The sequence below is a fragment of the Mycosarcoma maydis genome, chromosome 6 (assembly GCF_000328475.2).
Source record: "Mycosarcoma maydis chromosome 6, whole genome shotgun sequence".
Classification (NCBI taxonomy): domain Eukaryota; kingdom Fungi; phylum Basidiomycota; class Ustilaginomycetes; order Ustilaginales; genus Mycosarcoma; species Mycosarcoma maydis.
This window is the reverse complement of record NC_026483.1, coordinates 443,242-467,594: the sequence shown is the minus strand read 5'-3', so window position 1 is coordinate 467,594 and position 24,353 is coordinate 443,242. Positions and strand designations below refer to the sequence as shown.

At 54.2% G+C, this 24,353-nt stretch overlaps 9 protein-coding genes across 9 annotated transcripts; 6 read left to right on the top strand and 3 right to left on the bottom strand.

The window, feature by feature from the left end:
• Positions 1 to 136: 136 nt before the first annotated feature.
• On the top strand, positions 137 to 1,471 carry UMAG_10299 (uncharacterized protein; the record flags this gene model as incomplete). The annotated part of the gene is made up of 3 exons (XM_011390880.1): positions 137 to 194; positions 290 to 387; positions 485 to 1,471. 3 exons carry the CDS (start codon positions 137 to 139, stop codon positions 1,469 to 1,471), a joined length of 1,143 nt encoding a protein of 380 aa, XP_011389182.1.
• A 417-nt stretch (positions 1,472 to 1,888) lies between these two features.
• UMAG_02645 (putative U4/U6aU5 tri-snRNP component) lies at positions 1,889 to 2,516 on the top strand (the record flags this gene model as incomplete). The annotated part of the gene is made up of 3 exons (XM_011390735.1): positions 1,889 to 2,193; positions 2,296 to 2,393; positions 2,491 to 2,516. 3 exons carry the CDS (start codon positions 1,889 to 1,891, stop codon positions 2,514 to 2,516), a joined length of 429 nt encoding a protein of 142 aa, XP_011389037.1.
• Positions 2,517 to 3,478: 962 nt separating this feature from the next.
• UMAG_10298 (uncharacterized protein) lies at positions 3,479 to 4,948 on the top strand (the record flags this gene model as incomplete). The annotated part of the gene is made up of 1 exon (XM_011390879.1): positions 3,479 to 4,948. One exon carries the CDS (start codon positions 3,479 to 3,481, stop codon positions 4,946 to 4,948), a length of 1,470 nt encoding a protein of 489 aa, XP_011389181.1.
• A 157-nt stretch (positions 4,949 to 5,105) lies between these two features.
• Positions 5,106 to 6,347, bottom strand: UMAG_10297 (mRNA splicing protein PRP18; the record flags this gene model as incomplete). Its single annotated transcript, XM_011390878.1, has 1 exon — positions 5,106 to 6,347. The coding sequence occupies one exon, from the start codon at positions 6,345 to 6,347 to the stop codon at positions 5,106 to 5,108; it is 1,242 nt and encodes a 413-aa protein (XP_011389180.1).
• A 496-nt stretch (positions 6,348 to 6,843) lies between these two features.
• UMAG_10296 (putative cytochrome c oxidase subunit VIb) lies at positions 6,844 to 7,950 on the top strand (the record flags this gene model as incomplete). The annotated part of the gene is made up of 3 exons (XM_011390877.1): positions 6,844 to 6,941; positions 7,058 to 7,157; positions 7,891 to 7,950. The coding sequence occupies 3 exons, from the start codon at positions 6,844 to 6,846 to the stop codon at positions 7,948 to 7,950; spliced, it is 258 nt and encodes an 85-aa protein (XP_011389179.1).
• A 337-nt stretch (positions 7,951 to 8,287) lies between these two features.
• Positions 8,288 to 8,935, bottom strand: UMAG_02642 (uncharacterized protein; the record flags this gene model as incomplete). Its single annotated transcript, XM_011390734.1, has 1 exon — positions 8,288 to 8,935. One exon carries the CDS (start codon positions 8,933 to 8,935, stop codon positions 8,288 to 8,290), a length of 648 nt encoding a protein of 215 aa, XP_011389036.1.
• Positions 8,936 to 10,344: 1,409 nt separating this feature from the next.
• On the top strand, positions 10,345 to 11,748 carry UMAG_02641 (ubiquitin-protein ligase peroxin 10; the record flags this gene model as incomplete). Its single annotated transcript, XM_011390733.1, has 1 exon — positions 10,345 to 11,748. One exon carries the CDS (start codon positions 10,345 to 10,347, stop codon positions 11,746 to 11,748), a length of 1,404 nt encoding a protein of 467 aa, XP_011389035.1.
• A 740-nt stretch (positions 11,749 to 12,488) lies between these two features.
• On the bottom strand, positions 12,489 to 14,238 carry UMAG_02640 (uncharacterized protein; the record flags this gene model as incomplete). The annotated part of the gene is made up of 2 exons (XM_011390732.1): positions 12,489 to 13,899; positions 14,006 to 14,238. The coding sequence occupies 2 exons, from the start codon at positions 14,236 to 14,238 to the stop codon at positions 12,489 to 12,491; spliced, it is 1,644 nt and encodes a 547-aa protein (XP_011389034.1).
• A 4,370-nt stretch (positions 14,239 to 18,608) lies between these two features.
• UMAG_02639 (putative ubiquitin-specific processing protease 21) lies at positions 18,609 to 21,956 on the top strand (the record flags this gene model as incomplete). Its single annotated transcript, XM_011390731.1, has 1 exon — positions 18,609 to 21,956. One exon carries the CDS (start codon positions 18,609 to 18,611, stop codon positions 21,954 to 21,956), a length of 3,348 nt encoding a protein of 1,115 aa, XP_011389033.1.
• Between the last annotated feature and the right edge of the window lie 2,397 nt (positions 21,957 to 24,353).

The window sequence follows — 24,353 nt, the reverse complement described above, 5'->3', positions numbered from 1 at the left end:
GCACGCTGTACAAGACCGATCCAACCAGCATCAGTCGCAGGAATCGCACATTCAGAACAGCGCTAAAGCAAGTTCAATCAGCGGTAAAGGATTGGCGTCGTAGCTGCTGGTGTGCTGCCGCAATTCAACTGTCAGGATGGGTCGTAAGGCCGAGGTGCAGCGCATGCTGCTCGAGAAGCTCATGGGTCCGGAAGGTAAGTCACTCGCCACAGTTCAAAGACAAAGCAACTTTCAGCTAGGTCTGGATACTGATGAATGATCTGTTTTTTATCCGTTCCACGACCGACAGCGATGGGCGCACCAACTGCGAATCTGCATTTCACCGATCCCAAGGTGTGCCGTAACTTTCTCTGCGGCACTTGTCCTCACGATCTGTTTGCCAATACCGTGGGTATACGAGACTCGGTGCTCGCTTCGAATAGAGTAGATTGCTGAATGTGTACCCTTTTGCCTTTTCGCTGATGTGCACTACGACGATTAACAGAAGGTCGACCTAGGCCCATGTCCCAAGTCGCACACACCAAAGTACAAGGACGAATATCGCAAGGCGCTTGCTGCTGGCGAACGCTTCCCCGAATTTGAACGTGAGCACGAACACAACATCTTTTCCTTCATATCGGACATTGATCGCAAGATCGCTGCAAACAAGCGTCGGCTGGAACAGACCCCGGAAGAATTAGCACGATTCGCCAACATGAACCGCGAGATTTCCGAAATCGAGACGGCGCTTGCCGCCGTCATGGCCGAGGTGGAAGCATTAGGAGAGCAGGGACAGATCGAAGAGTCGCTTGCCGAGCTTGCCAAAGCTGATGCGCTCAAGGAGGAGAAGGCGCAGAAGGAAAAAGAGCTGCACAATGCGCAGGAGAACTCGGGTGCAAGTGGACACCAAAAGTTGAGGGTATGCGATGTTTGCGGTGCCTACCTAAGCATTTTGGACTCAGATCGAAGGTTGGCAGACCATTTTGGTGGTAAGATGCACCTGGGATACTTTAGGTTGCGAGAGATGATTGGCGAGTTTGACGAGAGGAGGCGCAAGCCGAACGCGCCACCGATGGGGATGCCTGCACTACCATCACCACCACCACCAGCATCAACGCCAATCACACAGCAGAGCAATGGAAGCTCAAGTGGCCGCCTCATTCCAGCACCATCAAGCGGCGCAGCACCAGCAACAGGGACCAAAAATGGGTCGAGCTTCGATGCGACTCTGTCTGCAAGAGATCAGGAACGCGAGCGCGAGCGCGATTTCGAACGAGAACGGGAACGTCGAGATCGGGAACGCAAAGAGACTCGCAAACAGCGAGAGGTTGCCGACACCGAGGCAGACAGTAAGCGTGGAGCGGAAGAGGGCGAAGTCAAGGAGGAAGAAGGCGAGATGCTCTCTGACTATAAGCCCAACCCGAGACCGCCAATTCATGTCAAGGAAGAAGACCGCAAACGCAGTCGATCCCCGGCGACGGCGAGGGCATGAGACTGATAACCTCACCTCCACCTCAAACCAGAGTTTGGCTACCGCGCCATATTTTACTCTGTGGTTTCAAAGAGTGATCCTTCTGTACTATAAGTCTTGTGAAATGTCTATTCTTCGCTGATCGCCTGAACGCAATGGGCGTCGTAATGGACTCAAGTCAGCTTCGCGTGACTGCAAAGCTGGAGTCACGAGTTGAGGTGCTGTCGTGTGTGGAGAGTGTTGGTTGAATTTAGAAGAACGTGACGAAAAGCGTGAAGCGGCGGTGCGCGTTCCGTGATCCGAACATGGGCTGCAGCGTGGTGAGCTGCTCCACAAGCACGAATTGTGAAATTTTCCACGGCTTTCTGAGTTGCACGCTGTTTGCCTCCTCAACTTAGCCTGAACCGCACTCTTGGACGAAGGACAAGGACGATCAACATGTCGTACTTCCTGCCGCACTTGCCTACGGGCTGGCATGTCGACCAAGCGATCCTATCCGAGGAAGACCGCGTGGTCATCCTTCGTTTCGGTCACGACACTGATCCTGTCTGCATGGAAATGGACGAAACGCTCTACAAGATCTCGACGGCGGTCCAAAACTTTGCCGTCATCTACCTGGTCGACATCACGCAGGTGCCAGACTTCAACAAGATGTACGAGCTGTATGATGCATGTTCAACCATGTTCTTCTATCGCAACAAACACATCATGATTGATTTGGGGACGGGCAATAACAACAAGATGTGAGTTTGTCAAAGATGCGCCCCGACATGGAGCCGGGAATGGATGGCCTACATACTGGACTTGTTGATACTCAACCTTACGCTCTTGTTTGGTATTTGCAGCAACTGGGCGATAACAGACCGTCAAGAACTGATCGATATCGTAGAGGTGGTGTACAGAGGTGCGAGCAAAGGTAGAGGTCTCGTCATCAGCCCCAAAGGTAAGTGCATCCAGACATCCGTGGTCGTCATCCTGTCGCGATGAGAAGAAGAGACACTGACCTTTACTCGCCACATATGCATTGCTTGACAACACAGACTATTCTACGAGACAACAATACTAATCCAAGTGACGATGCCAGCTATGACCAATGCTACTATACCCTTGTCCATGACCGCACGGACGAGCACAACAACTGTACTTCTATTCACGCGCACGTTCCGATCATATGAAGCATACGACTTAATGAACGTTTCTAAGCTTGGGGGGCTTTGTCGACAAGCAGAGGCCGTCTTGAATGTGCGTGATATGGCTTGAAACAACGATGGAGGTGGCATGGTAAAAGCGTAAGCCAACAGGCTGACTGAACAATGACGACTTTGACCGAGCCCAACGCTGTACTCGAGAGCTTTGACCTTGATTCCATCCACACTCTTTCTTCTTGGCTCCAACGGTGCCAAGGCAAGATTCATTGTGATGGAAGATCGCGTGACGTGTAGGAGCTTTGAGCGATCACCCGCACGCCACAGTTGTGTCTAGCGTGTCCAAGTCACAGTCACGAGTGGCATAAGTGAATTCCAGGCCAGTCGTGACTATATTCGGATTCGTGATTCGTGATTCACGATTGATGCTAACTCGGCGTGAGCACGGAGGCTCTTCTCGCTATATACTGTACGTGATACAATTTTGAGCTTGTTTTCCAAAACGAGCTGCGAGTTGGGAAAGCATATATCGACTCGTGACTCTCTCGATTCAAAGTGTCAAAGCTCAGCGACCAGAATACTCGTCGCATTCGTGATTCGAGATTGTCGCTACCCAGCCTGGCCAGTCAGCGACTTTCACCATCACAACGACCATCGTTGTCCACCATTGGGAACCGAAAGCGTAGCCTCACAGGCCAACGACACTCATAACTTCCACTACCACTTTTACAACTCCACGCTTATCCTCCGGAATCGCACTTGGTCACAAACGCAACCGGATCGATCTGAGCGTTGGGCACTCCACCTTGGATCATCGACGTCGATCGTCTCGCAATTTGCTATTCTCGATTTTGTGATTGAGAAGCGCGCTGCAACTTGCGTCATGGTCAAGGTCAAGTTGAGAGTTCCACTCTCATCGGCACCGCGCGATTCTTCGTCTCCCCTTACCAATCCACTGCGCAGTGCACCCGACTACTCGGACGATGACGATCCAGCCACCGCGTTGCGTGACGACGGCACGCCAGACGATACTGCCGACATCGGTGGCTCGGATGCTGAAGACTTTGACGACGACCCGGACGATGACGATCAGGAAGCCGACGAGTTGGACGAACTCGACGAGCTCGAAGGAGAAGACGATGAGTCTTCATCCAAGACCGCTTCCACCTCAACCCTGACCAAACGCAGAAGCATCACACTCAAACCACGTTCCTCTTCCTCCAAAGGCGACTCGTCGCTTTTGTTCGCCTCCTCTTCGGCCGATGGCTCGGTGAGTCCGCAGTCGAGCGCAGACAGGTTGGTCAAGCGCGGCAGCCTCGCTCGAATGGTACAGGTGCAGTCTTTGTCGGTGGAAGAACTCGATGCGTTGCCCGCAGCAAAGAGAAGAAAAACGGCCAAGGCCAGAGGCGCCGCTGGACCGGGTAGAGGTTGGAGGAAAGGATTGACCAAAGGCCAAAAACCCGTCTACGAGCTTCCACCTGCAGAGAGGACGCCTGCGACTTTCAGCAGCATAGCTCCAGCGCGATCTTCGCCTTCTACTCCAACAGCGATCAAGGCAGAAACGCCGGTTCCTGTCGCCAGTGCCCCGCCACCGCTAAAGCCCAAGCCGATCCCAAATCTTGCAGCATCGGCTGCAGGAGCAGACTCGAGCAAAGCTTCGACTCCATCCGCGCCTGCTAGAAGCACTGCTGCACCCACGACAATATCATCGTCGATCAAGATCGTTTCAGGCCCAGGAGGACAAACTTTTACCGGCGATCTCAGCGCCAAAGCCGGGACAGCGAAAAATCCAGGTTTCCGCTATCCTCCGCTTCCCGGCTCGCGTGCAGGACCGCCTGTGCAGCCGATCGCCAGGATCCCCACAGCATTTCAGACGGTTGTGCCACTCGAAAGGAACGCGAGGCAGCCGCGTAGATGGATCAAGGCGAAAAGAGAGATCCTGAGTATGGGCGGAAGGCCATGGAGCATCCCGGTTTTTTATGGAGGCGAGGACAGGGGATACGAGAAGAAGATCGATGCTCCGACCATGGCTGGCGCACTTTCGACTATGGGCTCAACAACAACCGCGGCAGGCGGAGCAGAAAGGGTTGTCGCCAAAGCGGGTACACCCTCTGCAGCAGCAGTGACATCAACGGGCAAGACAGCGTCTCCTGCACCGGCAACTCCCGCAGCCTCCGCCAACACATCTACCACAACCGCGGCCGCGCAGAACAGCAGCGTCGCAACATCAACGACCACACTCGCAAAGGCTGGCTCGCCTCTACCCCCACCAAAGCATCTCAACGGCTTGAACGCTCAGGCCGAGACCAACTGGCGCGGCCAGTCGCCTGCTTTTCTCTTTGGTGGACGCTGAACAGGCCGCCCGGCACACGACACACGCTGGTCTCTGTAGCACGTTAAGCTTGCAATGTGCACGTGGCGCTGTCGATGCAAACATGTGTTGGGTATTGAGGAGGTGAATACAGTTGAGAGTGAGAGCATCACGGATGAGCTTGGTCGCCTGGAAAATCTCAGCCCATCATCATACTGAGATCGTCCGGAGGATATTTTGTTTGAGCAAATGTCATGAGCCTCTTCAAGCTCTGAATGTACTTTCTGGAGACCTCATCGTTGAGTACGTGAGCGACGTTGCTGCTGAAGATCTTTTCGCGACCGGATCTTTCGTGGATGCCGACCATGGTGACACCGATAGGCCAGGGGGCGTTGCCAATCGAGAGTTGGAGGTACGAATCATTGGCGTTCCTGTACTGGCGTCGTTGCATGTAGTGGACGATTTCGGCGATGCGCATGAGCACGTCTGGAGTCAGAGCACGTTTGCGCAGCTTTTTGAACAGCGGTTTTAGGTAGTCGGCAGATTGCACTTGCGTCGCCGCGGCGAGTTTACCCTGCATCGTGTGTTTCACCTGGTCCGGTCGCGAGGCGAGAGACTCAGCCCATTCTTCAAGCAACCCTTTGAGCGTGTAGTAGATCATCGGATAGACGCGGTCGATGTCGGTTTTGATCAGGTTCAGATCTAGCACACTGCTCATTCCAACGCCTTGTCGAAAACTTGCTTTGGAGCTTTCCCCCACCCCAGCCCCTTGAGCGTCCGAACTTGTACCTTGAGCTTGATCCGCATCCGCGCGCACTTTTTCAGCATCGCCTATAGCAGCAGCCGTTGCAGCGTCTTGCTCGCTCTGCTCTAGCTTGGCTCGCTCCACTCTGCCTTGACTTGCAGCATTGCGCTTCTCAAGCAACTCCAACGCCGTCGCACTTTCTGCACTTTGCAAAGCATTTCTGAAATCGTTTTGACCCAACGATCTGCCTCCTTTTTCTTCTATCAGCTCCAATGCTCTCAGTCGCAGCCTTCGCTCTTTATCCGACTCGCCGAAAATTCGAATAGGTTCGCCTTTGGCACGCAGCCGACGAACCGCTTCGTCGTTGGATACGTTGAATTTTTCGTGCTCCACTTCACCTGCTGCGGAATCTAGTGCTGCTTTGATACCTGGACTCAAGCCAGACGAGGTGGAGCTGTCGACTTGGTCCGATTTCAGCCGCTTGTTCGGGGAAGACGACGCGGGCGCAGAGGAGGCCGAGGAGGAAGGCGAGGCGGAACGCTGTTGTTGCTCGCGCAGCTTTTCGAGATCGCCTCTGCGCATGTACTTTGACGGTGGAGCATCGGTGGCAGACGCCGAGGAGCCAACAGCCGAAGAGGCAGAGGCAAACTCAGCCGCCTTGCGCTTGCTAGCAATCTCTGCCTTGAGAAAGTCCATTCTCGCACCGTTGCTGCGGATCGGTATGGCTTGCAAGATATCGGTCTGGCGGAAAGCACAAGAAGCTTGGAAAGTTCGGTACACAGCCAAGTCAGGGTCCAGAAAGCCAAGATGGTGGGAACACGGAACACGGAACATGGAACATGTAACACGGGAAGAAAAACCTACGTGTTAAAGCTTTGCAGCGCGATTCTGAACAAAAACAGCTCTTCGGAACCGATGGGTTCACTCAGTTCCCGTGCGTGAAGGCGTTGATTGAAAATCCGAGTTCAGCCGTTTGAGAAGGAAGCGCGAATCGAGTCGATTTGAGCCTTACCGTAGCGCTACGCCTGTTTGCGCAAGCTGGAGAAGCGAAAGAGAGAGTGAGTTAGTCACTGTGAGTGAGTGAGAGGGCTTGGCTGCCAAAATTCCAACGGTTGGTCGCCATCATCATTGGCTCGCCATCGTCTACGTCTGGCCCCTCTACCACACCGCATCCCGCAGCACCACGTCCAAAATGTCTGACTCCTCCGAACAAAAGTCCTACACCCTTCAAACCGCCTCGTTCGACGCGCGTTTCCCCAACCAGAACCAGACCAAGCACTGCTGGCAAAAGTAAGTCGTCCAGCTATCTTGGTCCATCAGCACGCTCTGCGGACAAGCGCATGGTCGTAGAGAGAACTGCAAAGATTGACACCTGTCTACCTTGCCTTTGATCAACACGACATCAGCTACGTCGACTACCACCGATGCATCAACGCCAAGGGAGAGGACTTTGTGCCCTGCAAGCAGTTCTTCCGCGCCTACAACTCGCTGTGCCCTAACGAGTGGGTGAGTATCATTCTGAATCGATCACGTCAACAGCGCAACGATGACAGCTGCAATTTGAAGGCTCCAGCGTTCAACACTGGCATCAGCACTGGCAACAACACAATATGATGTGGCTACACGACGACCACCCAGCAGCGCGAAGCGAGCACATAGCATAGCATTTGGGGACTCGGCATTCGGGCAAGCCACTGTGATAAGTCTTTCAGCATTGGCTGCCATTCATGGAAAGCATATGCAGGTATTCCTAGAGCGTCGGATTTATCATGCCGTGTCTTTCGGTGCATGCAAGTGTGGTTTGGAATAGCAGCAAGCACTATCTATCTTGACAAGTTTACCAGGCAGTCCAGGCTCGCCGCATCTGGCGAATGAGCACCCAGGGTGACTCGTTCGCTTGTACGAGTCGAGGCATGTCGGAAGATTGCAGATGCATCAACGAGTGGTACGGATGCAAGATCAAATCGGAGAGCAGCAGCTGTGGTGCCAAGGGACTGAGGCATCCATCGTTCTGGGTTTGATCTTCGGACTACCAGACACATTCGCCTGTAGAGCATCTGGCCACGCCATCGACGATTCCAGCAAAGTACATGCAGACCCTGTGCTTGGGACCATTGCAGCATCGCACAACCCTAACCACAAGCTGTGCCCGCTCTGTCATCCGCTGCGAGCTGTTGGTTCAAGATGTTCATACTGACCCGGTATCCGTTCTCTCACCGTCTTGTTTGACATTGTGCAGATCGCCAAGTGGGACGAGCAGAGGGAGAGCAACTCCTTCCCCGCTTCGCTTGAGCCTTGATGTGCTTTGGCAATGTACAATTGTCGATCCATTTGATGTACATGGCATCGCTGCGCCACCCACGATAGCGCTGCTCCTGTCGATGGAATCTTAGAATCTCTTTTCCACTCGACGTTCAACTCAGTCTTGGATGCATTTGTCGTGAGAATGGGCGCGCGTATGTAAAGCTCAGATGCGAAAGTACGTCTTGCAGGCGGCCGTGCGCAAGCCAAGTTGAATCACGAGGGGTTCGGTCGCGACGTACACATTCTGCTCAGGATGCATTCTGGAAAGGGTACAAGCTGACCTGTGTTGTTGTATGAAAAGCAGCCATCTACAGGTGTGTCTAGAGTATCGCTTATGCGCCAAACACCTTGATACGGTCGGCGTTTTCGTGTTGCTCGTCGTACTCCTTGGGTTTGGGCTCGTCTGTCTTGGCGCCAAACACGAGTTCGGCGACGATCTGCCAGTCGCTTGGCAAGTTGTGCTTCTTCTTAAGCTGATCCTGGGTCAAGTTTCCGTAGTGCTGCAAGTTGGCACCGTAACCGGCGTTGGTGAGCGCAACCCACGTGTTGGTTTGCACGATGGCCGAAGCGTGTTGAGACCAGATGGGGAAGTTTTCGGCGTACTGTGGGATGTTCTTCTGCTGAGCCTCGACGACGGACTTCGATTCGAAGAATAGAACCGTACCAAACGCAGGTTTGAAGAGGTCAAGACGACCGAGCGCACCGGCGACAGCCTTGTCGTCGCCACCATGCGACTTGATAGCCGCACTCAGCGCTTCGGGAACCGTCTTGGACCAGTACTCGTCGTGCTCGTCACCGAGCAGAAGCACCAAACGCGGAGACTTGGAGTTGAACGAAGACGGAGATTCGCGCAACACCTTGCTGAGGACCGTCTGGATCTGATCAACGTTCAGGATTGACGGGCTCTTGGCCAGAGTGTAGGTGCTACGTCGCACAGCGAGCTGCGAGAGGAAAGAGGTGGTGGCTTGAGGCAGAGACATGGTGTTGGATATGTATTTGCGCTACGATCGAGTAGGAAAATCAAGTGGGGTGTACAGGACAAAGGCCAAACAAGGAGGGACGAACGTAGGAGCGAATGTTTATATAGTTTGTATTGCGTCAGGATCAAGGTGTGGCACCTCAACCACAGACTGCGACATCAAGCTACGGAGCCTGAGCTTGCGAGAAGCATCAGCGCCGAGCTCGTTTGTGCAACTGACAATCGTAAGTAAGTGCTAAACGCGAATTCACGATTCGACGCCAAGTTGGTGTGCAAGACCAACCCGCACGGACAGAGGACCTGTCAAAATCCGAAAAGAATCACGAGAATCACGAACAGTTGTGAGTGTGAACAATGCCGTGATCTGCAGGCTGCTTTCAGCTGAGGAGTTATGACGATTTCTTCTGTCACCGGAGATTCGGAGCTAACGTGTAGAAACGGCGTCATCTTTCTGTTTGTTCGTTGGACAGCGCCCTTGCTTGTTCTCCGTGCAGCAGCACTCGTTTTGCGCACAAGCGTCTCTTTCCATGGTCCCTATGCTGTCTTTGTGTTTGTTTGAGACCGAGCAACACTCTCTGGCCATCTCGCAATGTGATCAGCATTCACAGATTGGGACTTTACCCGCGTCCGTCAACCTGAATCGCGTGCGTGGTATTAGCGTAAAATGCAAGAATCACGAATATCACACAATCGTGAATCGTGAATCGTGCGAACAACATCGCGAATCTTGCACGTTCCCGAGGCCTTGATACCGCCATGTCATGACCTTGCTGCAGACATGCTTGGATAGCATGCGAGGAAAGGATCCAGTGAAGGCAGCGACGTGCTTGTTGAGCGACCCGTCACAAGGGAGCAAACCACACGCTTCAGCATCGACACATTCGATAGAATTGTGAATGGCCTGGCTGCGAACCAATCTCGAATCACGAATCACGAATCGCGAATCGTGAATGGAGTTAAGCAGCAATTAGCGCCGATTACAGACCGCGGATCGCGGTTCCTTCACGAATAAAACGCGTTAACACCGAACACGCACGACGCACACGGAAATCACAAATCGTGAATCGTGAATTGTGAATCGCTGAACTGCTGGGATTTGTTACGTCGCCGATCACGACAGCTAAGCTGAAAAGGTGTGTAGCGTGAGGCGTGGAGGCCGGGAAAGAGCCACGAGCCTCTCAGCCCGGCTCTCCGGTTCGATCGACGGCCTTCGGTGAGAGGTGCGAGGTTGAAAGCAGGAGTACAGACTCTGCTCCACACCAACACATACTTTCTCTGACGCCTCTCGATCGACTGTACGCTCTTTCCCCGTCCGCTTTGTCGCAGAGCATATCGGCTCCTGTGATTCAGGTGGGCTCTGTTGCAAGCTCGAAAGTACTGCATCCGTCTACGTCTTGGCGATCAACAGCCATGGCCGACGACCATGCTGTTACGAGCGGTAGCACTAGCGCCGACCATTCGCCATCCGCTGCGGTATCGCAAGATGCGCAAGTGTCAGGCTTGAATAGCATGGTTTCCACCAGCGCATTCGAGTCAGCATACCGTCCTCAAGCTCGTTTCAGTTTTCCTGCAGCAGCACAGCCCGAGATCGTACGAGCCTACCAGAAGGATACATACTACAAGGACCTCTTCACATCTCAAGTCTCTGATGTGGTGCGATCACTGTTCGGCACACGTGTACAGCACTCGCACGTATCATCCATCTCACTGGTTGGCGCACTTGGATACTACCTCCTCTCGACATCGTCGATTCCCGGCATGGGCGATGGACGTGGTGGACAAACGCTCGGTGAGGAATACGTGAATGCGATTCCAAAGGACGTTCGTACACATCGAATCGTCAGTCTCCCCAAGCGACTCGCGTGGATCCTTTTGCATGTTCTCGGGCCGTACTCGCTCACAAAGCTCTACGCTCTACTTCGACGGTATTCGGTGACGACCAAGGAAAAGCTCGATACGGCCGAAGCAAGAGCTCGCGCACGTGCACGTGCGCTCGACAAACCCTTTGATCCATCCGCACACAACGGTGCGCATAGACGCCTCGTCAACTGGCTCAGCAAGACGCTTCCTCCGCTCGAAACGCTTCAGTCCCAGGACGGATGGTTGGCCTATCTGTCAGCAGCGCATCTGATGCTGTTTTATCTGGGTGGTAAGTTTTACAGTGCAGCACAGAGGCTGACGGGCGTAACCTACATTTCGACATATCCCAAGAGACAAGGGTATCAGCCGCCATCGTACGAGGTACTGGGCGTGCTGCTAGGGATCCAGCTGTCCGTGAAACTGTTGTTGGAACTGAGAGCGTATAGAAGGAGCAGCAAGGCGCAGGCTGCGACGGCCGCGACGGCTGCGACGGCTGAGGATCGGGATGGATCGGCTGAAAAAGCGTCCAATGCTGCGATGGATCCATCGACCACGGTGGTGATTGACAGGACAGTGTTTTCGCATACTTCGCAGCCTGCTCGACGTCTCGACGACACACAACAGCACGCTTCAAACTCGCACGGCGCGGATAACAAGGTAGTCGATCTGCTTTACGCTCACCTTCCAGACGACGCTACCGATCGAAACGATTCGGATTCTGTGGCAATAGCCAAACTCAACACAACGGCGGCAGCCACCAACGCACAAAGCACGTTGCAGTGTACGCTGTGCATGGACCAGCGCACACCACACCGTGGAACATCAGCCGTAACCGAATGCGGACACTGCTTCGATTGGTCCTGCATCACCGCGTGGATCGCCGAAAAACCCGAATGCCCTCTTTGCCGACAACCGCTACAACTTCATCGCATCCTTCCCATCTACAACTTTTAGCACGACCATTCACGACTTTGTTCCCCGTCTCTCATCTAAGCGCTCGTCCCGCTCTGTACCATGTACTTGTACCCCTGTCCACATCGAATCATCATTCACCCAATCACACAGCACGCACAATCACGAATTACTTTTGAGGGGAAAAGAACGTCGAGATTCCAACAGACACATAAGGGATGAAACGCGCGAAAGGGGAGGTGATCTCTTACAAAACGAAAAGAAAAAAAAAGTACGCACAGGAGGGGGGGAAAGAGGTTAGTAGCTACAGTATTTGACGGGAATGGACGGGGAGAAGAGTTTTTTTCCATGACAGGCGCCGGGAAACGGAAGATGAGCGAAAGACCGAGATAGGAGCCAACCAGCTGGACCCGAGCAAAGCCGGATATGCCAAGCCACATTTTGCTTGGGGTCTCTGAGACGACGCCCCATCCTATACGCAGAGATGGGGCCGTGAGCCCTCCAAGAATTGATTCCGACCAGGGGAGGAAAATGGACAGGGCAAGGCATCGCGCTTTGGGCAGATCGAGCTGGGAAAAGTACGGGGACACGAAGGAAGAGAACGAGAGTGGCAGAACCGAGCATGTGGAGAGAGGCAAGGGTTGGAAGAGCGCATCGCCGGTCTAGCTAGCGAGCAGCGACGAGGCGAAACAAGTCTAGAGAGTCGGGGAGGAGGAGGTGGTGACCTATAAAAGGTATGAAGAAATGGAAAGATACTTTAACGACGCAAGAAAGGAGCATTCTCATGGACCCTCTTCGGCGGTTACGGCACCGTCTGCTGACGAAGTGACATTACCCTCGTTGCCGCTTGTCACACCTCCGCTGAGGTTTTCACCGGAACCCGAGGTGCCTCCCTTGGTTGAAGTGACACAGACCAATGGGAATGCACCTTCGCTACCAGATTCGGTACGGCCAAGCGCCCAGCCGTCGTCGTAAAGTCGCTGCACGGTGACGACGTCGTCCGGTTGCAAGGTGATTTCGTCGTTGAGCGTAGCGTTGTAAGGGTAGATGGCTACCACCGTCTCGCCGGGGCAAATGTCGTGCGAAGAGTACTGGTCCTTGACAGCGGGGATGGTGGTGCCGCGTCCATCGGTGCCTGTCTCGCCGCTCATGGCGCTGTTGGGACGGTCGTCGGCCGAGTCGCGTCCCTTGGCAGCGGCAACAGCGGCTCCGCCAGCAGCAAGAGCACCTACACCGGCGGCACCGGCAGCAAACTTGGCATCCGTCGAAGGGCGACCCAGCTCAGGCGACTTGAGCATAGCCTCCTCGCTTTGGATCCAGGGGCGCTCGACGTGACTCTCGTTAGCAGCATTGCCATAGACCGTGTTCTTCTCGGTGTCGCCTCTCTCGCGACGCCTGCGCAAGCAAAGCAGAGCGAGAAGCGCACCAAGCAGAGCAGCACCGATACAGCAACCTACAATGATACCAGCGAGCTGCCCTTTGCTGAAAACCTTGTCGTCGGCACTAACCAGCTGCTTGCCATGCGGAGCCACGTTGGCACTAGCGCTGGGGCCACCATTGTTCTTGCTGCTCAAAGTGGCGCTGGTGGCAGAGCCAGAGCCGTTCGAGGTAGCAGAGTTGACGCCAGTGGTGCTTTGCGTCGAGCCAGGTACGCTGGTAGCAACAGTAGTAGTAGGGCGAATGGTAGCAGCAAGAGGGTGACCCCACTGCGAGCACTGGGAGAGGTTGGTTCGTGACTCGGAGCAGCATGGAGGAGGAGTGACGCCGCCAGCAGGGTCGCAGAAGGCACAGAGCTGGTCGATCGAGTAGCCGAAACCGCAGCTGCCTTCGTTCTCGATGCCGTTGACGCACGAGTTGGGGTTCGAGGTAGTGAGCGAGCTGTAGTCGGTGCAGGTGTAATAGTCGTTGGAGAGCGTGTCGAATCGGACGCTGCGCTGGAAGGGGTTGAGTTGGTCGGTGGATCGGCAGTAAGCGGTGTTGTCGACAATGTCTTCCTCGGACGAGGCAAACTGGTTGCAGGTCTCCTGGCAAACGAGGGTGGGTGTTGTCTCGGCGGTACAACCCGACTGGTACGATGCCTGCGAGAATTGGGAGCAGAAGACGGTCTGTTGCCACTGGATGGTGACGTTGGTCGCGAGGGTGGTGTTGCATCCAAGACCGCCCTGAATCTTATCCGAGTAGTACCCATTTTGACTATATGCATGGGAATCAACGAGGAAAACGTGGGATGGAAAAAAAGAGTCAGCATGGACGCTTGGACAAGGAGACGGGTGTCATACTGGGTGCATGGCGTACTTACGCTGTAAGGTAGTACTGGAACAGGCTATCGAAGGAAGCTACGTCGGTGACGGCCTCGAAAAAGCCGTACTCGCTGGAAAGGTTGCTTGGTTTGACAAAGTTGTTCTGGAACGAGGGGCACATGGAACTGCCGCGAAGGCTGATACATGCGTCCGAGGCAGCATGGGCGGTGGTAGCAAGTAGGAGAGCGGGCGCCGCGATGGCTGCTGCCTTGAGGATTTGTGATGTACGCATTGCGTGTGTTGTTTGTGAGGCTAGCGAGCTGTAGAGATGTGAGAGTGGCGCGCGAAGTGATGATGACTGACTGGGCAGCAGAAGCGTTGCAGAGTCCAGATGCGCTGAGCGGTTCGAGGGATCGAGGAGGGATGGGGATGTTGTTGGAATCAGAGTTCGGATTGAGAGCAAGAAAAGAGTGTTGTTGCAATGATCAATACAGCCGGTTCGATACGGTCAATGAGTCGGCGGATAAAGCTGGAAAGAACGTGGAAGTGGTAGGAGAAGAAGCGAGCGTGGAAAGAGAGAGATGTCGATCTGTAAAAAGAGCGCGATCGAGTTGGTACAGGGGATGAAGAGCAAGGAGCTGGGAAGGGGAGGATACGAAAGAGGGGAGAGAGAGAGAGAGAGATGCGTAGATGGTGGAAGGGAATCAAGACGACGACGAAGAGACCAGACCAGACCAAGATGAACACGTCGAGAGATGAACACGAGGCTGGAACAGCTGACTACGCGAGGTTTAGCGAGGCTGTCGAATGCGGTGCGAGCGAGACTGCCCTCTGTCGATGATGAGCTTTGACGCTTCCAAAGAGGATCAGAGCAATATGAGGAGGAGGATCAAGTGAGACAGAGGCAGCTGCAGAGATCGACGAGCGGAGAGGACGATGAGACAGGAGCGGAGAAGTCGTACAGAGCATACCAAGGCACCGTTCAGACAGTCAGACTGATGAAAAAAGGGCCATGCAGAGCTGGGTCATGCAGGACAAAGGATGCCATTTGCAGCTTCGGTCATCGACACGAGCACCGGCGGACTTGCAGCTGACCAGAGACACACGAGAACACAGCGTAGTCCAGGCCGACGCAGACGGAAAAGCTAAGTAAAGTGAGCCTGTGTGACAGATTGAGCCCGAGAGGCATGCATAGGTGTGCATGCGAGCCCGTACATCATCTCAAAGCTTCAAGGTTGATTTTGCAACCACACTCGTGAATCAATCAAGAGGAGGAGAACAGAGATCACGAATCGTGAAATATTCACGATTGGCTGTTGCAAATTTGCAATAGACACGATTCGTGCTTCGTCCTTGTCCTCTTTGAATCCTCGCTTCGTGTCAGGGCATAACGTTGGTTAAACTGTAACTTATCGCACTATCTGAAACACACACACACACACATATACTGTACATACACCGACCGACGCGCTGCCACTTGGCACTTTTTTTTTGTTTTCTCTTTCTTTCTTTCTTTTTTGGTCGCCTTAGGTCTTCCCTTTGCCCAGAAGCGAGGCTGCTTCGTATTGCACAGTCACGAGTCTTGTGGCGCTTCGAGTTTGCGTGCCATCCATATCTGGTGACTTAATGCCACAGTCTTTTGCGTCGATAGTGATCCTTTGTCTTCTGTGCAACGCTTAATCGGCACACACAGATCTATCATAAGGGGGGCTGACTCCTAGATCCGCGCGGCGATGCAGAAAATGGAGCCGTGTCGTCTTACGGCGGGTCGTGCTAGGCTGCGGAGAGAGAGCGTCGTCAAGATCGCTTGTTAGTTGCGCTTACTCCCATGTCACTTTGAGCGACCTGCTCGACGCTGCCACTCGCGACTGTTCGGAGAACCGACAGATGAGCTAGGATGGTGTCCACCTGCAAAGCCGAGTCCGAGTTCAGAGATGTGTCTCGGAGCTGCTTTTCTGCACCGAGACGTCTCTAACCCATTTCGGGCACAATAACTGTGCCCTGTCCAACTCGGCCTTCGGAGTCGCCTGCATTTCGTGTCCGGAACGCATCGTCAGAGACCCACATCCTCCGTTCTCTGCTAGGCAATCGCACATCCATGTAGCTCATCCGCTGGCAAGCAGTCGATTCGCGAAGCGATGCGGGGCTTGCTCGGCAATCCGCGTCTCTTTTGAAGCTCGCTCGCTAACTTACAGTATAAAATGCGATTGGAAAAGAAAGAAAAAAGGTGCAAACCCATGCCAACTGCATCGACGAAGCAATTCGTGATTGATTCAAATGGCCGACGCTTGAGCTATCCAATCACGAATGTGTTGTTCGTGTCTTGACTGCGACTTGCGGCGTGGCTCCTAAGAGACGCCATATTCCGTGATTGCGTCAATTGCAATCATCGTGAATGGCTCGCTCAGGCGCGCATCTGTGTGTACGTGTCGGTCAATCTCAAAATGCACGTCGCATAGGGCGACGTCGAGCGTGTCTTTCCTCACGTCCCTCGCACACTTGCCCTGCGCACTGGGAACCGTGATAGCCTGAAGCCGAGCGACCGTGCTACTATACAGCCCCTGTCGGTTTTGAGTGTCCCCCGGACTTGTGGCAGTGGCAGTCAGACGCGTTGATGGTTTGAGCGCGGCACCGCCGTTCCAGAATCTTGTCATGGACGCTCAAGGCCCGAATCTTAGAGCCAAGTAGAGCGGGCAGGTGCGCCGATTGGGCTGGGTGAGAGTATGAACAGCATTGATTAGCAAGCAGCATGGGATCAGTGCTCCTGATGCTTGGCTCCTTTGTCTCCCTTCGCCTCTGATGAAATGCTGTGGTCGCCGTTCTCGAGCTTGCCCATTCTGCTGCACGCTGTCGATCCTCGCTCATGCCAGTCACGCACCTTTCTTGAACGAATCGGTCGACACATTCACGTTTTTGGTTTGTCGATTTGTGAAACGCATCGTACCTCTCTTGTTGCGTTCCTCAGGTTAAGGCGTGTTCCATGCAAGGGGCTTCTGACCATCCATTCGCACCGACACTGCAACTTAACAGGCCGGGATCATTTTCTCGAATCACGAACCCGATACACGATTCCGTCGTTGAACAAAGAGTGAATGGTTCACCGAATTCCGCAGTGGGGTCGGATTTCTGCCTCATTTTTCAAGCCATCTTTCTCTGTACGATTTTTCTCATTCAACTGCCAACGAATTACCTGCACCATGTCCGCCTTAATCTTGATTCAGCAGGCCCGATGGTGGCCCACATGTCACAGAGTCACATGCAAAAGGGCATGAGATGCAGTACAGACGCGACGTAACACACAAACGGCATATTATTATTGAGTCGATCACCCGTCGGGGCAATCGTGAATCTTAATCAGAGCCACACGACAACTCGAAACACGTTCGCCATGCTTCTTCGTCCAGAACACATGCCCAGTCCGAGGCATTCAGGTGGGCCATCGGATGCAAGTTTGCGCTACGAGGACGATTCGCTGCTGGCAATGTTGGTAGTGATAGGCCTTTGGAGTCGAAGCCAAGATGTCGCGTGCCTTCCATTCGTGACTATGTGATTCACGATTGTGCAAAGGTGACCAGACCAAGAAGACGCAGGGTCGCGCAAAAGCTGTCACGAGTGCCAAGTCGTGAGTCGTAAGTGTGAGAGACAAGCAATTCCAACATTCACGATTCGTGAATCGTGAAGTCGACTGAGCCATGACTGATGCTCGTCTCTACAGCCAGGACGCCGCCGCACTGACTACGCTTCGCCTAATTCACGACTGCGCACAAACCACGGAAAAAGTAAAAAAAAAATGGTCAGAGCAGAAACACGAATCGTCAAGTCCCGAGTCCGTGAGTGAGCGAGCGATTTTGCTCTTGCCTTCGCTCGCCGCTCAGTCGTGAGTCTTTAGTACAGTCACGAGTGACACTGAGTATCAATCGTGAACAAGCGAGCCTTTCGCTCTCCTGCCTCTGCCACCGCAGAGTTTCTTTCAATGGCACATTTCCAGCTAGTTACTCCACGTCGGCCCGCCACTTGCAAGCTTGCGAGCTACAGTCTCAAATCCACGCTTCTGCCGTCTGTTCGCCCGTCGTCCGTCGACACACACTTGGTGCTTGTGACTCTCTCGCTTTCCGTATTCACATCGGTTTTTTTTTCGTCATCGTCTTTTCGGCTCATCCACAACGCTGTCGTCACCGTCTCTTCACCATCCTCTCTCCGTCCATTCGTTCAGACAAGCATCGTTGCGAGACACGTCCCGCTAAACGTCGACAGTGTCCATCTCTCTCTTCCTCGATCTTCAATCCATCTTCTTCTTTTCGGAAGCGACTGCCGACACTCTCCGCGTCCTATCTTCTAGGTCACATCTTTTTCGCATAGCCTCTCCCCCCACCCCACCCCTCACCACAACCACCGTCCTCGGCACTGCTCCGACTCCATTCACATTGAAGGAAGTGCTCTCGTTTGCCGCCTTTTTTGCTACGGACACACTTCGTTCAACACTGGTCCGTGCAATCAAAGCTCAGTCGCGCCAAACCACACTTTCAGGGTCCGACTGGAGCATTACTCCCTCTCCCATCCATCTGCATCTTCTGCCCTGTTCGTATACGCAACACCGCTCGCAACGTCATAGAAGCTCCCGTCCATCTCTCTCCATCTCTCCCCCACAACACATCCGTCAACATGGACCCGCATCTCGATCCTACCACCGCTCTGGTCAACCTAGACGCAGACAAGAACGTCGGCCCGATGGAGGTTGAGGAGCCCGTCTCTGTGCACGACTCCAAGGCGTTTGCGGAGAAGCACCTCGCCGATCTTGGTCAAGAAGAGCAGGACTTTGCCGTGTGTACATGGAAGATCAAAGGGTGGCGAACACTAGACAAGAGGATCACAGGTCCAGAGTTCGAGTGTGGAGGTCACCGCTGGCGCATCCTTCTCTTCCCTTTCGGCAACTCGAACGGCCAGCCCAACGACATGGTATCCGTCTATCTCGACTACGCCGATCCAAAAGGCAGTCCCGAAGGCTGGCATGTTTGCGCACAGTTCGCTCTCGTTATCTCAAATCCACAAGATCCCACCATCTTTTCGACCAGCCAAGCACACCACCGCTTTACGGCAGAGGAGATGGACTGGGGATTCACCCGTTTCAACGAGCTGCGAAAGCTCGCCGTCCCCACCGACGGACGAACTCGTCCCATCATCGAGAACGACTGCGCCGACGTCACCGCCTACGTTCGAGTCCTCAAGGACCCCACCGGCGTCCTCTGGCACAACTTTATCAACTACGACTCTAAGAAAGAGACCGGCTACGTCGGCCTCAAGAATCAGGGCGCCACTTGCTACATGAATTCGCTTCTCCAATCCCTCTTCTGCACCCATTATTTTCGCAAAGCCGTCTACCAAATACCCACCGAGGGCGATGTACCATCCGAAAGCGTAGCGCTAGCGCTTCAACGCGTCTTTTACCTGCTACAGACATCCGACCAGCCCGTAGGTACCAACGAGCTCACAAAATCCTTTGGCTGGAAGTCGCTCGACAGCTTTCTGCAGCACGACGTTCAAGAGTTCAACCGCGTCTTGCAAGAAAAGCTCGAGACCAAGATGAAGGGTACTGCAGCCGACGGCGCCATCACTCGCCTCTTTGTCGGCAAGATGAAGTCCTACCTCAAGTGTGTCAACGTCGACTACGAGTCGTCTCGAACCGAAGACTTTTACGATATCCAACTCAACGTCAAGGGCATGAACAACCTCGTCGACTCGTTCCGCGATTACGTGGGCACCGAGATGCTCGACGGCGACAACAAGTACCATGCCGAGGGGTACGGCCTCCAGGATGCCAGGAAGGGCGTTATCTTTGAAAAATTCCCGCCAGTCCTCCACCTGCAGCTTAAACGATTCGAGTACGACATTGAAAAGGACTCGATGGTCAAGATCAACGACCGCCACGAGTTCCCGCTCGAGATCAATCTTGGCGACTACGTCGACATGCCCCAGTGTTACGAGGATTGGAGGTATCGGCTGCACGGCGTGCTCGTTCACTCTGGTGACTTGCACGGCGGTCACTACTTTGCCTTGCTTAAACCCGAACGAGACAGCAAGTGGTTCAAGTTTGACGACGACCGTGTCACGCCTGTCACTGAGAAGGAGGTTCTCGAAGACAACTTTGGCGGGGAGATTCCCAATGGCCACCCTGCGGCACAGATCGGCGCTCGCGCTCCCGTACGTGCCATGAAGCGCTTCACCAACGCCTATATGCTTGTCTATATTCGCGAGCGCGACATTGACGAGGTGCTCAAGCCCATGGCCCCCGAGGACACACCAGTACATCTACGTCAGCGGCTCGAGGACGAACGACTCCAGATGGAGGCGCGCAAGCGCGAGCGCGAGGAGCAACATCTCTACCTCACCGTCAAGCTCATTACCGAGGACACCTTCCGCGGTCACCAAGGCTTCGATCTTGCCACGTTTGAAGAGCGCAACCTTCCTGCTACCGATCTTCCCACATTTCGCGTGCTCAAGAACGAACTCTACCTCAACTTCAAGTCGCGCATCGCGGCGCAGTACAATCTGCCTGAGGACCTCATCCGCATGTGGGTACTCGTCAATCGCCAGAACAAGACGGTGCGACCAGACACGGTGATTCCCGAGAACGATCCCAACCTCACGCTCGAGACGGTGCGCGACCGCATGGCTTCACGCCAGCACGACCTGCGCCTCTTCCTCGAAGTGGTCAATGGAGAAGTTCCCAACACCGAGGCCAACCCTTCGATGATGATCTTCCTCAAGTACTTTGACACCTCGAGACAGACTCTGCTGGGTGTCTCGCGTGTCTATGTACAGCGTCACATGAAGGTAGGCGACCTGGTGCCCACCATCAACGAGCTGATGCGCTGGCCACCCACCACGCAAGTCAAGCTGTTCGAGGAGATCAAGCCAGGCATGATTGAGCAGATGAAGCCCAAGGCGACATTCTCGCAGAGCGAGATCCAGGACGGCGATGTCATCTGCTTCCAGATCGAGCTTTCAGAGAAGGACGCGCACGACTACGAATCGCAGTCGCTCTACTCGAATCCAATCCAGTTTTACGACTTTTTGCAGAATCAGATCAAGGTGCTCTTCAAGCCGCGCTTTGAGGACGTTGACTACAAGTCGGAATTCGAGCTGACGCTCAGCAAAAAGATGACGTACGATATGATGGCAGCCAAGGCGGGCGAGCGTCTTAAACACGATCCCTTTAAGCTGCGCTTCACGACAGGCAACGGCCCTAACGGCACGCCCAAGACGGTGCTCAAGCGCACTGCCAACCAGACGGTCAACGAGATTGTTTCGCCCAGCTACATCCAAGGTCAAGCGTCGCTGCTGTACTACGAGCTTTTGGACGTCAGCATCATCGAGCTCGAAACGAAGCGAAACCTCAAAATCTTCTGGACGGGCGCCAACAACAAGGAGGACTCGGTTCATCAGTTCCTCTTGCCCAAGACGGCAACCATCTCGGAAGTGACGGAGCAGCTTGGCAAGCAGGTGAAGCTGACTGCTGACGGAAGCGGCAAGGTGCGTCTGTTTGAGGCCATCCTGAACGGGCGTCAGCAGCGCGAGTTTGCGCCGGTCGACATGATCGGCAACATTGGCGAGGGCGCCGAGCTGTTTGCCGAAGAGGTGCCGCTGGAAGAGCTGCAGCTCACTGAGGACGACAAGATCATCAACGTGTTTCACTTTAGCAAGGAGCTGGCACGAACGCACGGCGTGCCGTTCCGCTTTGTAGTGAAACGCAACGAGCCGTTCCGCGAGACGCGCAAGCGACTGCAAGAACGACTCGAGGTGGCTGAAAAGGACTTTGCCAAGTTCCGGTTTGCTCTGGTACAGTCTTCGACGTACAAGCAACCCACCTACTTGGAGGATGACGATCTGCTGTACGAACACAAGTTCCAGCCAGACGACGCGCTCGGCTTGGACCACACCGATCGCTCCGGTCGTGCAGGCAGATTCGGCAACAACGTCGTTCAGGATAAGGGCATTCGCATTCGCAACTGATTCCACCTTCCCTCCGTCCACGTTTTCACAGCCTTTCCCCTTTTTTTTCTTTCTCTTTACGCACACGCCTGGTTTGATCTCTCACATAACATTGCTCCTCGTGCGAAAATGCAATCGGTTCCTGAGATTGTCAACGTATCATGTGCATGGAATAGCGCCAAGGACGAGGTGCGGCGAGGTGGACGATAGTGAGCAGAAGAATGTGTTCGTCTTTGTGTACAGCCGATGCGACATGTTCTACGTAGGAGAGAAGTGCCGATCGGCTCGTGCGACGACTGAGATTTGATCGAGTCAGAGTAGTTCAGTTCACGTTGTGGTGAAGGATGACCAGATTGTGGCCGTCGATGCTCGGTAGCAAATGAGGAGCAGAGCCGAGCCAAGAACAAGGGCAGAAAGGAAAAACAAGGAGGCTTCCAGACCAAGAGTAGTCTCGCGTCGAGTTGACTCCTATACTGTACGAGCAGAGGAGATGCCACCGATTGCACTCAAGCCTTGGCCTCCGAAGAGGCTGAGCATCCTCCTTACCCCGAACATGCGACCTAGCAAAAGCTGACGCAGTCTACGACCGTGACATGGCTCGACACTCTTTCAAGACCGACAGTGCAAGAGCACGACAGCCTTTGTTTTTCAGAGCAACGGCCATGTCTAAGCCCGATCTACTTTGGCGACCCGATTCCATTCTCTACGCCGAGTGATGCTCCCACATGGGGATCATCGTCCCATCTCTGGCATCTCGCACATTATCCAAGCAGACCGCCAAGATGCGCCGCAAAGCCATGACTCACACCGGACTCGCGAGCGCCGCCGGGGTGCCCAAGCGTACACCTCGTCCTACACCGGCATAGCTGGCCTAGAGACTGTCTACCCTCTTCCTTGCCCTTTCCACGCTTAAGTGGAGGGTGGTGTCTTGGGGTTGCATAACTCTAGCGCTAGTTGCCGGTAAGACTTGGTGACGGGGCCTTGTCATGTGCCTAGCGTCGTTCTCTACGACTACTTGGGGAGTGCAGATTTTCCAGGGTCAAAACAGGGGCCGATTGCTGCATCACAGCGACTTGACGAGATCATCATTTCTGGTGTGGGTACTTTGTGTCGGTTGCAAAAACAATTGCATTTGACGGCCAGCGCTATAAAGCTTCAACTCGCCCAGCTAGAGCAGATGTTACAAGAAGAAGCCCGCGACGCCATCAGCCAACTCGGCGGTCTGGGACTGCCGAGACAACAAGATGAGCGTCGCGGTCCTTCCGGAGATCAAGGACCGGCCTTGGCCCGGTGGACCAAAAAGGCAGGAGGAGTACGCGGACCTTCCCACTCGCATGGGCCTACCCGAGGGTGGGCCAGTAAAGGCAGATCCAAACAGGATTGCCGGCGAGTAACGGTGGCCTTCGGACTGGAAGCCGCACTTGCTTTCTGATTGTCTGACACGATGGCTCTGCTTCCGTTGCGTTCGAAAGTCGACAGAAATCAAGTTTGTCAACAACAACAGAACTTACCTGAAAACGGGGAATGGGGCAGGAAGGACGCCATCAATCTGCCAAGCTAGAATCTGCAGACCAGCCCAAAGAGCGTCTGATGGATATGTGTGCTCTGATGATCTCGCTGATTTGTTCTCGTCGTGAAGCGTGACATATGACAGCTAGACAACCGCTTCTCGAATGAGAGGCAGAGTAGAGTAGCCGCGTCAAGCGCCGTTGGAGGAGGCACCGTGCAAGACGATGGCAAGACGACCCTTGCATAGGCCTAGAGCAACATCCGACCAGTACGCTAAAGTCCTGGTCTTCAGTTCAGACGGCAGTTGCGCCTGTCCCTGATCGGGGATGCGGATGCAGATGGTGGAAAGAGGGAAAAGGCAAACTCAGTCAGAGCTTTTGAGGTGGCAGGCTGGTCGAGCAGCCTGCGCAACAAGCAAAGGTGCCGACAAAAAAGCTGAGTTGCGTGTGACTCGCGACTTTTTTTCGGCTGCTCTCTCACTCACGACTCGTCATTTTCTGCGGCACATGCCAAAAAAAAAGGTCAGAGTCACGAGTATGACAAGAACGAAGAGAGACAGGCGATCTGAGAGAGACACGAGCAGACACCCGATCACAATCTCGGTGACTGTTCGATCTGCAGAACATACACTGCCACTGGCTCGCCATGCGCCTTGCGCCTTGCGCTGTGCGGCACGCGCGCTGGTCAACGAATCACGATAAGATTTTTCAACCTTTGTGATTCACGATTCACGATTCACGATTCACAACTCAACACGGCTTTCAAGCCGCTGAGCACGTTCGGGTCTCGGCAGCTGTCGGATCGCTCCGTTAAGATGCGCTCGCTGCTTTTGCATCAATCTAAGCTCAACACGACGAGCCTCACAGCATAAAGCAGGTTACAGACCCGGAGTGCTCAGCTTTTATCACC